At 45.9% G+C, this 15538-nt stretch overlaps 1 protein-coding gene across 2 annotated transcripts in view; it reads right to left on the bottom strand.

The window, feature by feature from the left end:
- The window catches only part of LOC309400490 (26S proteasome non-ATPase regulatory subunit 11-like), a 145745-nt gene that overhangs the window by 51664 nt on the left and 78543 nt on the right, over positions 1-15538 (bottom strand). For both annotated transcript variants that reach the window (XM_081969013.1, XM_081969012.1), the window contains exon 9: positions 12437-12499. In XM_081969013.1, the coding sequence (XP_081825139.1) occupies positions 12437-12499 (63 nt within the window). The remainder of the gene's footprint in view (positions 1-12436; positions 12500-15538) is intronic.

Below are 15538 nucleotides of genomic sequence, written 5' to 3'. Positions count from 1 at the left end.
GTCTGCACTCCAAAGTGCACCTTCAAAAGAAATCAGACTCTTCAGTTATTAAGATTGAAACTGTGGTATATGAGGAAATACTCTTGATGTTAAAAAGTGTGTGTGAATCTCTAAAGAACAATGAGACGAGGGGACAATTCAGGGAAAAAGAGGAACATGATATTCAAGAAATGGATGAGAAATTAGAAGAAGCAGTGGAAGGGAAAAATCAAAATGAGATACAAGAAGCTAAAGAATAAAGAAAAGAAAGGATTAAAAAGTAGGAACCAATCAGATAACTCTTCAAAAGCTTATACTAGAACAAAGAGAAAAGATAAACATTTCTCAAAAAAAGAGAAAGATTTAAAGAAAAAAAAAAGAAAAAATTCCTTTTTTAAAAAGGAAGTTTTGGTGATAGGTGTTGAAATAATACAGCAGAAAGAGACAAAGGGTTTTCAGAAGGGAATGTACAGTAGGCACAAAAATATTAAAAAAGAGCTATAAGACTCCAAGACAGAGAGATAAAAGTCTGACTAAAAAGTCAATAAATGATGGGATTTTTAAAAGGTTAAGAGATAGTGGATGGGAAAATATTTTAATAGAATGGGAAAATACGAACAGGGAAAATAGTGTGTGTGTGTGTGTGTGTGTATTTGTGTTGTATTTGTACTGATAAATAAATAAAGGGAGACTAGTATAGATCTATTTCGAGCTAATTAGCTCTCATCAGCTAGCCATACCCTTACTGGGATTTGAACCTGGGCTGTATTATATCTTAGGCAGAAGTCTTAGCCACTAAGCCACAGGCTCGTCTCCTTATCAGTTGAGCCAGGGAAATAGGTATGTATTTGTGTTACAACCCCTGGTATGCCTAAATATGGGAGAAAGGTCACTACTCCCTCTTTCTGTCCTTCGGCTCATCACAGAAGACCATGCAGGCAGAAAATCATATTTTTATTTTTAATGTTGCCTTTTTTTTTAATATTTGTGTTGTATTTGTACTGATAAATAAATAAAGGGAGACTAGTATAGATCTATTTCGAGCTAATTAGCTCTCATCAGCTAGCCATACCCTTACTGGGATTTCCTCCCATATTTAGGCATACCAGGGGTTGTAACACAAATACATACCTATTTCCCTGGCTCAACTGATAAGGAGGCGAGCCTGTGGCTTAGTGGCTAAGACTTCTGCCTAAGATATAATACAGTCCAGGTTCAAATCCCAGTAAGGGTATGGCTAGCTGATGAGAGCTAATTAGCTCGAAATAGATCTATACTAGTCTCCCTTTATTTATTTATCAGTACAAATACAACACAAATATTAAAAAAAAAGGCAACATTAAAAATAAAAATATGGTTTTCTGCCTGCATGGTCTTCTGTGATGAGCCGAAGGACAGAAAGAGGGAGTAGTGACCTTCCTCCCATATTTAGGCATACCAGGGGTTGTAACACAAATACATATATATATGGTTTTGTTGTATTCGGGTCTTTTCCCGTGTAGGATTGAGATTATCTTGCCAACGTTTGGCCAAAGAAAAACAATCACCAACCTAATCCAAAAGGAGACTCCCCCAAAAAACCAAGACACAGAACAGGACAATGGCATCGCCCTCCTCCCTTACATCAAAGGCACCACAGATAAAATCAGCAAAATTCTCCACAAGCACAATATCAAGACAGCCTTCACCACCAACCAAAAAATAGCCAACATCTTAAGAAACCCCAAAGACAAAATCCAGCTAGAAAACCAAGGAGTCTACGAAATACCATGCAAAATCTGCCCGGCAACATATATAGGACAAACAAACAGGAGAATAAATGCACGCATCACAGAACACAAGAACGCAGTAAGAAAAAAAGAAAAAACTTCCTCCCTTTTCCAGCACCTTAAAGCTGCAGGACATGAAATCAACTTTGAAGGAGCCAGGTTAATCTCCAAAACAGAACACCTCAACAAGAGAATAATTATGGAAGCCATCGAAATAGAGAAACACCCCCACAACATAAATAAATGTGATGATACCTCCCGCCTACCAAACATCTGGAAACCAGCCCTAGTCAACAAATGAACACCACCCACCACCCAGGCCGTTACAATACAAAACAACAATGCACACACAGCCAGCACCAATCAGCACCAATCTACCAATCATGATACAACCACACAACCAATCATTCCACTTACTGAAACAAAGCCAGCACCCCATCCCCTCCCACCAAGATTTACAGAAATACGGCAGCTCCGTTCCCATTTTAAGCCCAAGCCTGAAGATGGCAAGTGAGATCTTGCCGAAACGTTGCCAAGACAATCTCAATCCTACACGGGAAAAGACCCGAATACAACAAAACCAGCATACCTACACCCGTGAAAATCTACGAAAACAAATATCTTACCTCTACGGGGAGGAAACCTTCCTGCTTACCAGATTCTATGAGAGGCTTGAAGTCCGAAGAGCCACCATCTTATGTGACCTAACATTCCTACGCAACTGCTGAGACAAAAGCCTGATCCCCACATGCTTCCAACTAAAATTCCATTCACAAACCTCAGCCACCGAAAGGATCCTGAAAAGAACTGAATTAGCCCTAATCAGAAACGAACTCCACAGGAAAAGATTCCTACTACACCAAACCAACCGGGACCTGCTCACTCTTCACCTCAAACTCAGCAACAAAATCCACCCAGCACTCTGGGACAAATCCAAACAACTAGCCCTCTGGAGAGCAGAAACAGAAACCTCCTATAAGACAGAGAAACACTCCTACAAACTCTACAGACTAGAAAAACGACAGAAGCCTAACCCCCCCACCCTCAGCAACTCATGAAACAAACAGTACACAACATATCAGACAAAACCCTCACCACAGCTGAAACCAATGTCCTTTCCAGAGGATTCAACTTTGCAGTTGCCCCTAAACGTATCCCCACTGAAGACATCATATGCGGAGTTGAAGCTACACTCATCAAAATCAACCCAGATGAAGCCAATAAAATCAGACTTGCAGCCAGCAACGTCCTTTGCTCCAGTAATCCACCCAGAAGCAACTTACAGCAACAAGAAGAAATAGCACTCACCAACCTGAGAAAAGACAACAACATAATCATTCTCCCAGCAGACAAAGGAAATGCCACAGTGGTGATGAACACATCTGACTACCAAGCCAAACTATCCAACCTACTCCAAGACCCTGCTTACAAACCTATAAACACAGACCCCACCACCTACCTGAAAAAAACCACCAAATCCAAAATAAAAGCCTCTGCCATCAGTGAAGAGATCCAGCAAAGAATCATCCCCAGAGAGAAATCTTCCAGATGCCCCAAGCTCTATGGCCTCCCCAAGATACACAAAGAAGGGATACCACTCAGACCCATAGTCAGCTCCATAGGCTCACCTCTACAGAATCTTGCAAAATTCCTCGCCAAACAACTCCAACCCTACGCAGAATCCATCACCTCACACGTACAAAACTCACTCCACTTCATAGAAACAATAAAGAAACAAAACCTACAACCCAGCGACCTACTCGTGAGTTTTGATGTTATATCCCTCTTCACCCAAGTGCCTATAAAAGAAGCCTTGACAGCCATCCAGAAAAAACACAACCCCCCCAAACACATCCTGGACCTGACCAACCACTGCCTAACCAACACATACTTCATCCATAATGGACAAAGATACAAACAGATAGAAGGAGCACCCATGGGATCACCCCTCTCACCCGTAATTGCAAACATATACATGGAACATTTTGAAACCAACGCCTTAGACAAATCTGAACACAAACCCAAACTCTGGTTTAGATATGTTGATGACACTTTTGTGATTTGGCCACATGGGAAAGAAAAACTGGACAACTTCCTCACACATCTCAACAGCCTACACCCCAAAATACAATTCACCATGGAAATAGAAGCAAACAACCAACTTCCCTTTCTGGATGTCCTAATCTACAAAAAACCCAATGGCTCCCTAGGACACACCATCTACCAGAAAAAAACACACACCAACTGCTACTTAAATGCACAATCCCATCACCACCCTGCACAGATCAACTCTGTAGCCAAGACCCTCATCTCCAGAACCAAACGCCTAGCCGACAAAGACCACCTGAAAACTGAATTACACAAACTCACAAATGTATGAATCTCCAACGGATTCCAAAGAAAAACAATCACCAACCTGATCCAAAAGGAGACTCCCCCAAAAAACCAAGACACAGAACAGGACAATGGCATCGCCCTCCTCCTTATCAGCTGAGCCAGGGAAATAGGTATGTATTTGTGTTACAACCCCTGGTATGCCCAAATATGGGAGGGAGCTCACTACTCCCCCTTTCTGTCCTTCGGCTCATTACAGAAGACCATCCAGGCAGAAAACCATATTTTTATTTTTAATGTTGCCTTTTTTTTAATATTTGTGTTGTATTTGTACTGATAAATAAATAAAGGGAGACTAATATGCCTAATATGTAATACAGCCCAGGTTCAAATCCCAGTAAGGGTATGGCTAGCTGATGAGAGCTAAATAGCTTGAAATAGATCTATACTAGTCTCCCTTTATGGTCTTCTGTAATGAGCCGAAGGACAGAAAGGGGGAGTAGTGAGCTCCCTCCCATATTTGGGCATACCAGGGGTTGTAACACAAATACATACCTATTTCCCTGGCTCAGCTGATAAGGAGGAGAGCCTGTGGCTTAGTGGCTAAGACTCCTGCCTAATATGTAATACAGCCCAGGTTCAAATCCCAGTAAGGGTATGGCTAGCTGATAAGAGCTAAATAGCTTGAAATAGATCTATACTAGTCTCCCTTTATTTATTTATCAGCACAAATACAACACACACACACACACATATATGTGTGTATGTATATATGTATATGTATATGTATGTATATGTATATGTATATGTATGTATATATATATATATATATATATATATATATATATATATATATATATATATATATATATATATATATATATGTTTGTTTTCGTAGATTTTCACGGGTGTAGGTATGCTGGTTTTGTTGTATTCGGGTCTTTTGCCGTGTAAGGTTGAGATTGTCTTTGCAACGTTTCGGCAGGATCTCACCTGCCATCTTCAAGCGTGGGCTTAAAATGGGAACGGAGCTGGCGTCTTTCTGTAAGTCTTGGTGGGAGGGGATGGGGTGCTGGCTTTGTTTCAGTAAGTGGAATGATTGGTTGTGTGGTTGCATCATGATTGGTAGATTGGTGCTGATTGGTGCAGGCTGTGTGTGCATTGTTGTTTTGTATTGTAACGGCTTGGGTGGTGGGTGGTGTTCGTTTCTTGGCTAGGGCTGGTTTCCAGATGTTTGGTAGGCGGGAGGTATCATCACGTTTGTTCATGTTGTGGGGGTGTTTCTCTATTTCGATGGCTTCCATGATTATTCTCTTGTGGAGGTGTTCTGTTTTGGAGATTAACCTGGCTCCTTCAAAGTTGATTTCATGTCCTGTAGCTTTAAGGTGTCTTTAAGGTAAAGAAAACCAAGGAATCTACAAAATACCATGCAAAATCTGCCCAGCAATATACATAGGACAAACAAACAGGAGGATAAATGCACGCATCACATAACACAAGAACGCAGTAAGAAAAAAAGAAAAAACTTCTTCCCTTTTCCAGCACCTTAAAGCTATCCCGCCTACCAAACATCTGCAAAGACAATCTCAACCTTACACGGGAAAAGACCCGAATACAACAAAACCAACATATATATATATATATATATATATATATATATATATATATATATATATATATATATATATATATATATATATATATATATATATATATATATATATATATATATATATATATATATATATATATATATATATATATATATATATATATATATATATATATATATATATATATATATATATATATATATATATATATATATATATATATATATATATATATATATATATATATATATATATATATATATATATATATATATATATATATATATATATATATATATATATATATATATATATATATATATATATATATATATATATATATATATATATATATATATATATATATATATATATATATATATATATATATATATATATATATATATATATATATATATATATATATATATATATATATATATATATATATATATATATATATATATATATATATATATATATATATATATATAGATGATAGATAGATAGATAGATAGTGTTCTGACCCCCCCTTCCTCCGTTGCCCACACAGTACACACACTCCGGAACAGTACAAGGGAACAAGGTTTATTACACCAACAGACAAGAGGCTTTGTGGCAGCAAGCCACCAAGACAGAACTCACAAAGACAGAACACACAAAAGCAGCAATCCAGCTTGCCAGGATCCCAGACTAGAGTTGCTGTCCAAAGTCCTTTGTTGATTGCTACGCAGAGCCTGTCCAGAGTCAACCCTTTTATAACCTAAAAAGGGCGTCTCCCAACAGCACCTGAGAGCTCTTTACTGCCTATAATTACGCCCACGCTCCTTGCGTTTGTGGGCGCGCCGGAAACGAGCATCCCGAAACGCCCTACTAAGTCCTGAGTCACTATCCTCTCCGCTGCTCCAAGGCAGGGCAACGGGAGTCCTCCTCCTCTCGCTCTCACCGCTGCTCCATGCCTCTGGCGCCACCTGGTGGCCGACCAGACTCTCGGATTCCTGCTCAGCCTCCGAATCCTGTCCAGGATCGCACATCTCTTCTGTAGCTGACTCGTATGGAGTATCACTCTCGGAGTCTGGTGACAACGGCACCGGCTGGGCCACAACACTATCCCTCACCGCAGGGCCCTTCCCCCGGGCCTGACGCTCGGGATGCGGTCGAGAGGGAAATTGTCCATGATAGGCCCGCACCAAAGCTGGAGCATGCACAGCCGTCGCATCGGTCCAGGACCCCCCGTCTGAGTCCTCGTCCGACCAGTCGACCAAATACTGGAACCGACCCTTCAGCCATCTCGAGTCACGGATCCGGGTCACTCTGTGTGATGGCCGTGCGTGCACGTCAGGTGACGACGGCAGGGTTGAAGAGGGACGTCGGAGAGGACAATCCGACCGCTCAGGGATCAGGAGCGAGCGATGGAACACCGGGTGTACTCGCATCGAGCGCGGGAGGGTCAGGCGATAGGCCACCGGATTGATAACGGCCTCCACAGGGAACGGCCCCAGATACCGGTGGTCCAACTTCCTCGTAGGCCGGTGGGACAGAAGATGCCGCGTGGACAACCACACGCGATCACCCATGGCCAATTCCGGCACCGCACGGCGAGACCTGTCCGCCACCCGCTTGTAATCCTCCTTCGCCTGATTCAAGTAGCGGCGCACCATCTGGTGAACCGCCTGAAGCTCAGAGAGGAAATCCTGTGCTGCGGGGACCGGAGAGTCCACGGGGGTGAGAGGGAAAAAACGAGGGTGGTACCCGACGTTCGCCATGAAAGGCATCGTCCGTGTGGAGGAGTGCTGCGAGTTGTTGAACGCAAACTCCGCCACGGCGAGGTACTCCGCCCAATTGTTCTGCTGCTGGTTCACGAAGCAGCGCAGATATTGTTCCAGAATCCCAATCACCTTCTCCGTCCCTCCATCGGTTTCGGGATGGTGCGCCGAGGACAGACAAACTTGAACGTCAAGAGCGGCCATCAGCCCTTTCCAGAACTGGGCCGTGAATTGTGTACCACGATCGGAGACGACCCGGTCAGGTAGGCCGTGCAGCCGGAACACGTGCTGGATGAACATGCGGGCGGTGGCGCGGGCTGTCGGCAATCTCCGGCAGGGGATGAAATGCGCCATCTTGGTGAGCATGTCCACCACCACTAGGACCGTAGTGAAACCGGACGACGGAGGCAGTTCCGTCAAGAAGTCCATGGACACGGCTCCCCAGGGTCTGTCCGGGGTCGGCAATGGCTGTAGCAAGCCTGGAGGAGCTCCCGTCGCTGATTTGGCCTGTCGACACTGCACACATGACGTGACGTACGTCTGCACGTCATGTCGCAGGCGAGGCCACCAAAACGTACGGGAAACCAGGTGCAAAGTTTTGAACAGGCCAAAGTGTCCCGCTGCGGGAGTGTCATGACATTGGGAGAGAACCAATCCACGGAGCGGTCCTGCAGGCACGTAGAGCCGATCCCGATACCTCAAAAGGTCCTCGTCAAAGGTCCACGGGGATGTCGGCCCTACCTCTGCCCGCCGTTGTTCCACCCACTCGTCGTTTCGCTGCGCATTCCGTATCAACGACCGTAAATCCACGGGTTCCTGGATTGCAGCGAAGGACTCGACGGGTAGGACCGTCCGGGGGGGCAGGGAGTCAGCAGGGTCTGAGTACTCCGGCTTTCTAGATAGGGCATCCGTCCTCTGGTTCAAGGCACTGGGGATATACGTGACCTTGAAGTGGAACCGGGCAAAAAACAGAGACCACCGGATCTGGCGCTGATTGAGCTTCCGCGCTGTTGTCAAAAACTCCAGATTCCGATGGTCTGTCCGGACTTCGACCTGATGCCTGGCCCCCTCCAGGTGATGTCGCCAGGCTTCGAACGCCGCCTTGATAGCCAGCAACTCCTTCTCCCAGATGGTATAATTGCTCTCGGAAGGATTGAGTTTCCGAGAGTAATAGGCGCAAGGGAAAAGGGTGCCATCAGGGGCGTGAGCCTGCAATAACACCGCCCCCACCGCGACGTCGGACGCATCCGCCTCGACTACAAAGGGGCGATGGGGATCAGGGTGTTTCAAGATCGGCTCCTTTGTAAAAGCGCGCTTCAAGGCGACGAACGCTTGTTGTTCCGTGGACCCCCAGTGAAACGGCACTTTCTTTTGCAGGAGTCGAGTGAGGGGCGCGGTCAAGAAAGCAAAGCCGGGGATGAAGGACCGGTAGTAGTTGGCAAACCTGAGGAGTCTCTGAACGTCTTTCATCCGTCGAGGAGATTGCCAACTTCGTAATGCCTCCACCTTGCCTGGCTCCATCGCAATTCCTTCAGGGGATATACGATGCCCCAGGAACTCGATGGTGGTCTGCCAGAACTGACACTTCTCCAGCTTGGCAAACAAGCGATGCTTTCGAAGGCGCTGCAAGACCTGACGCAAGTGCTGTTGATGATCCTTCCGGGACGTAGAGTAGATCAAGATGTCGTCCAGGTAGATGACGACAAACTGATCCAAAAGGTCCCGAAAGATATCGTTCATAAAATGTTGGAAGACAGCTGGGGCATTGGTCAACCCGAACGGCATGACCGTATACTCAAAATGTCCGTATCGGGTGCCAAAGGCTGTCTTCCATTCGTCCCCCGCCCTGACTCGGACCAGATTGTAAGCTCCACGTAAGTCCAGTTTTGTAAACACCACGGCCTCCCGGAGCCGCTCCAACAACTCGGGAATCAGAGGCAACGGGTAGCGATTACGGATCGTGATGGCGTTCAAGCGCCGGTAATCGCAACAAAGTCTTAGATCCCCGGTCTTCTTTTTGACGAACAAAACCGGGGCAGACAAGGGCGAAGACGAAGGCCGGATAAAACCCCGGGCCAGGTTCTTGTCAAGGAAGTCCCGCAATGCGGCCAACTCCGGTTCAGACATGGAGTATAGGCGGCCCGTCGGGAGTTTCGCATCAGGTACCAGGTCAATGGGACAGTCGTAAGGCCGGTGCGGTGGCAGTTGATCCGCCTCCTGCTCGCTAAACACGTCCGCGAACTCCGCTAAATCCGGCGGCACTGTCACCTCGGCCGAACTGGGCACCTGAGCCGCGCAAACATGACGGGTATGGTCCACGCATTGCAAGGACGGGAACGAGATGCGGTTCTGCGACCAGTAGATCTGAGGGTCGTGCGCCCGCAGCCAAGCCAAGCCCAACACCACGGGGAAATGCAGACCCGAAGCCACGTAAAATTGAATGGCCTCCTCATGCTCCCCGAGGATCAGGCACAAAGGCTGCGTGGCGTTCTTGATGGGCCCAGACAGAAGCACCCGGCCGTCAATGGTCTCCACTCGCATCGGAGGGTCTACCGGGCACAGAGGGACGTGATATTTCGTGACAAACGCTGCATCCATAAAATTCGTGGTAGCCCCGGAATCGACCAAGGCATGGGCTGGTATTCCCTGCGGACTACCCGACAAGAGAATGTGCGCTGCAAGAATCAGATGTCGTGGAGGCCCCTCCGCCTCTGTTCCAGCCTGTGCCCGACTCGAAGTCTCCCTCAGATCGGGCTTTCCCCGTTTCCCGAGACGGAGGTCCGTCGTTGAGGGGGGGGGCGTAGACCGTGCAGCCCCTCTACCTCCCTTCTTGGGGCAACCCGTAGCCAGATGTCCCGGATCCCCACAGTAAAAACACAACCCCCCTGCACGCCGTCTCTCCATCTCCGTGCGTGACAAGCGGGGTCTGGCTGCACCCAACTCCATGGGCTCCTCTCGTGGGACAGGAGTCTCTCGTGGAACTGGCACTCTCAGCACCTCCCGGGACGCTCGGCGAGGCCTCCGCCTCTGCAGCCGGCCGTCAATCCGGAGGCATAGATGAACCAACGCGTCAAACGTTGGAGGCCTGTCCACTCTCACCAGCTCATCCTGCAGGTCCTCTGACAGGCCATCCTGAAAAGCATCCATAAGGGCTGGCTCATTCCACTCAGAGTCCTGACTGAGCAGCCGAAACTCGGTAATGTAGTCCAGTAAAGAACCACGCCCTTGGTGCAACTCTTTCAGGAGTCTGGTGGCTGTTTCTCCTTTGATGGGGTCTTCGAACGTCAGCCGAAGATGAGTGCAAAAACCCTGGAAGTCATCCAGCAGGGGGCTCGGCTGAGTCAGCAAAGGCGTAGCCCACCGTGCTGCTGTGCCTGAGAGCAAGCTTATCACAAAGCCCACCTTCGTCTGGTCGGTGGGAAAGTCCTCCGCTCTCAAGGCAATGAACAACCGGCATTGGCCCAGGAACGCCGGGAAAAGTTTCGGACTGCCATCAAACTTATCCGGCATGGCCACTGGGCATTTCCTTCGTTGCTGCTGGGGGGGTGGGGGGTTGGCAGGAGCAGACAGCTGTGCAACCTGCGCTGTTAGCAAGGCAAGTTGCTGTGCGAAGAGAGCATTCTCCGCCTGAAGTTGCTCCATCATAGCTGAATGGAGATACGTTTGGGGTAGCAATCAATCTGTTCTGACCCCCCCTTCCTCCGTTGCCCACACAGTACACACACTCCGGAACAGTACAAGGGAACAAGGTTTATTACACCAACAGACAAGAGGCTTTGTGGCAGCAAGCCACCAAGACAGAACTCACAAAGACAGAACACACAAAAGCAGCAATCCAGCTTGCCAGGATCCCAGACTAGAGTTGCTGTCCAAAGTCCTTTGTTGATTGCTACGCAGAGCCTGTCCAGAGTCAACCCTTTTATAACCTAAAAAGGGCGTCTCCCAACAGCACCTGAGAGCTCTTTACTGCCTATAATTACGCCCACGCTCCTTGCGTTTGTGGGCGCGCCGGAAACGAGCATCCCGAAACGCCCTACTAAGTCCTGAGTCACTATCCTCTCCGCTGCTCCAAGGCAGGGCAACGGGAGTCCTCCTCCTCTCGCTCTCACCGCTGCTCCATGCCTCTGGCGCCACCTGGTGGCCGACCAGACTCTCGGATTCCTGCTCAGCCTCCGAATCCTGTCCAGGATCGCACATCTCTTCTGTAGCTGACTCGTATGGAGTATCACTCTTGGAGTCTGGTGACAGCGGCACCGGCTGGGCCACAACAGATAGATAGATAGATAGATAGATAGATAGATAGATAGATAGATAGATAGATAGATAGATAGATAGATAGATATAGATATAGATATAGATATAGATATAAAGTTAAGACTAGTAGATGGAAATTAATAGTATGTTAAAGTATATTGTGAATTTAAAATATTAAGGATTGGAAAGCGTGGGGATTTTGAGATACACTCCTGGGATTGATTAAATATTGTTAATACTTGGCATTATTAGTAATCCTACGTATTTTGAATATTGAAGTTATGGTGGAATGAGTAATTCTTAAAATATGTTTAAATGAATCAATGGGAAAATGATAAAGGATTATAAAAAGAGAATACTATTGTTGAAGTTAGAAGATTAGGATTACACATACCTATTTGTATTTTTATTGTGAACATTGTTTAAAAGACTTGACCCAGTCATTACACTGTCCACAAAATATGTATGGTGTGAAAAGAAAGCTGCAAATAAAACATGGTTTTTTTTAAAAAAGAAACTCTGGGCTTAGTAATCACAGCCCATTCCACCCAGTCCCAAATGGGTTCAGCAAGCGTTTCTTAAACACTCAAAGGCTGGGTATAGTGAAGACATCTCTCCCTTTTTTCTTTAATGCTTCCCAGTGTAGAAGTTCCTTTTCTAAGACTAAGGATTAATCTAACCCAAAGATATTCAACCCGTTTTCCTTATTATGTTTGCTTACCTCTTTGAAATCATCCAATGACCGATTCTTACTGGCTTCAGCTACACACTTCAGTGCTTCTGTCTGTAAAACAGTGTAGAGCCAACATTTATATTCGTCTGAACCATTAGATACAAGTAGTGCTTGTAATGTTCACATGTGAGAAAAATGATTTACTTGGACATAATGTAATTCAGGAAGGATACTTGATGAAAATACTAAGACTGCTTTAATTCTTCTGCCCTCACTTAACTCAAGCAGTTGCTAAATCACAGAATCATTCATATTAAGTTTTTAAAAAACACTATCAAGACAAAATAACCCCAACAAAGAAGCAGAAATTTAGGCTGCTACAACGAAGTACCTGAAAGCCCACAAGTATTCTCTGCAACTGAAGTCCATCAATGAGGATCTAAACCAGGGCTGTCAAACTCACAGCCCATGGGCCGGATGCGTCACACACTGGCCACACCCACGCCTGGTTTAGCGAAGGGGAAAACAGTCCCAATATGTCACATGACGCCACCATGATGACGGGAGTTTGACACTCCTTATCTAAACTCATTAAAAAACAGAAGTGCTAGCTAGTATTGGAAGTAGGAAAATGGCCCAGATGAGCTGACAGGATAATCTATTTGTTTGGTATTTTGTTCTCATTTTATCTATATATTATCCTTCTTTTATTTCAATCTGCTGCTCAATGTTAACTATCCCTATTGCTCCCTTGAAGATTAGACAGCTCTAACATCCTGAAAATCCTAAAATTCAATCTAATTTAACCTCTCAAGATAAAAGTAAAATTCTGCCCCCCTCGCCCCCCCCATGCAACAAAAGGAGTCCAGATTCTATCTAAATCAGAAAGCAAACATATGATTCCACCCGGAGAAGTAAACTGTAAATAAAACTAACAAGACAAATCCTACTTACTTTATTCACACCTAAAATACATATGACCATTTGAATTGGGATTTGGAAACAAAACTTGAAAGGCAACCATTTCTAGAGATGTCCACCTCTCATAAACAAGGAACCAGGTGATCAGAATGCTCCCTTAGCTTCCCACCCTGAAGCAGCAATTTTTTCTCCAGAAAAATACATCCTCAGTGAGGGCTGAGCAAGACAAACAACTCTGAAAGGAATTTACAACAGACCTTGTTGCCAGGTGATGCCGACTGACTACACAAACAGTACTTTCTATCGTTGAATATTAACCATCTATAAACAAGAACGTGGACTTCTTACAAAATAGTTTTTGAAACTCCTGGGCAAAACTTGCACATATGTTAACAGTTTCCACATTAAAAGACTGGCAATAGCAGTGAACAGCCCACAGCTAGTCATGAACGGAATCTATTGGGGAAACCAAATAAAGACTAATAAGATCAAATAAAGGGAGATCTATAGCAGTGATGGCATGCGGAGCCATTTGTCAGGGCACGCGAGGCGCTGCCTTATCAGCTGGCCAGCGCGCATGCGCGCGCTGGTCAACTAAATTCACCTTTTTAAAAGCCATTTTTCGCCTTCCCCAGGCTCCAGAGGCTTTATAGGAGGCTGGGGAGGGCAAAAAGAGCCTCCCCCGCCCCCCCGGAGGCCCTCCGGAGGCTTCAGGGAAGCCTCCGGATGGTCCCTGAAGCCTTCGGAACGCTTAAAACCACCCTCCGAGCAATCCGGAAGTCACTTCTGGGTTGCTCGGAGGGTCGTTTTAAGCGTTCCGAAGGCTTCAGGGAAGCCTCCGGATGGTCCCTGAAGCCTTCGGAGCGCTTAAAACGACCCTCCAAGCAAACCGGAAGTCACTTCCGGTTTGCTCGGAGGGTGGTTTTAAGCGTTCCGAAGGCTTCAGGGAAGCCTCCGGATGGTCCCTGAAGCCTCCGGAGGGCCTCCGGGGGGATGGGGGAGGCTCTTTTCGCCCTCCCCAGGCTCCTATAAAGTCTCTGGAGCCTGGGGAGGGCGAAAAAAGCATGTAAAATTGGGGGGGGGGTCACGCGTTGTGCGTGCATGCGCACGGGGGGGTGTCGCGCGTTGCATTATGGGTGCGGCATGCCCGCACACGACCCCCCTGCGCTCCCCCCCACTTGTGGCACACGAGCCAAAAAAGGTTCGCCATCGCTGATCTATAGCATCACATTCCACAAAAAAGAAACCTAAACAGGCAGTTATATAATTCAAATGAATCAAGCTGTTTAAAGTTACACTTAGTAGAGTTAATAATTGGTGCTGGTTTACTAGAAGAGCTATTACTATATTCTGGCATTTAGCCATTTCTTTCAAAGTGCTGTTAAAGAGCATCCAAGTGCGCAGGATATAAAATTATTTTGCTGTCATTTAACCAATCTACAATTCCTTCCATGTTTTGGGCCCTTTGAAGGGCCCTTTTCAAATATATCAACTATGTGTTTTTCAGGATAGAAAATGAGCACATTCAGATATTGTCTTGCCCAATGCATGCGTTGGCAGGAGACGTGGGTTGCTGCAGGTTCGGCCCGGATCAGCCAAACTGGTAGCAGTGGCGGGAAGCTCCACCCACCCACCCGGAGCACACCCAAACCGGTAGTAAAAAGATTAGCAACCCACCTCTGATTGGCAGCATGCCAAATTATAGAAACTATGGCAACCCAGTAACTCTAGCATCCTTGTCAAGGCAAAGTTGAAATAATCCACCTAAAATAATGCCAAAAACCCATGATATAGGTGAGGCCTTAGAAAGAGTAGTAATTAACTCTTTGGAGTCTTACCTAATTGTGAGCAAGAAGAAATGCTGAGAACACTTGATGAACTTAAAAGCTGGCAGTAATCTGTCCAGCAGCCAAAACACTCACTTGGTATCCTTGGATTTGACAACAATGCAGAAAGCCTTTATAAATCTCAAGAGTCCTACAATTTAACTCCCTCACCAAAGCAGAGAAGTACTTCACACTTTAGCAACTCCAAAGCAGCCTAATTTGCCCTAATCTTGCCAATCTCTAGATGCCAGAGATCTGCTCCATTTTGACTCATCTGACTCAGACCAGGAAATGGAACAAAAGGAAACTGCTGCATCAAGTCACACACCAGTCAAGGCCCCTGGCATTCGAGTTCAATTGGGCTCAAAGGTTGTAATCCAATGACATAAGATCAGGGATGCTA

Source organism: Natrix helvetica (genome assembly GCF_964273705.1).
Source record: "Natrix helvetica genome assembly, chromosome: W".
Classification (NCBI taxonomy): Eukaryota; Metazoa; Chordata; class Lepidosauria; order Squamata; family Natricidae; genus Natrix; species Natrix helvetica.
This window is presented reverse-complemented; position numbering and strand designations above follow the sequence as displayed.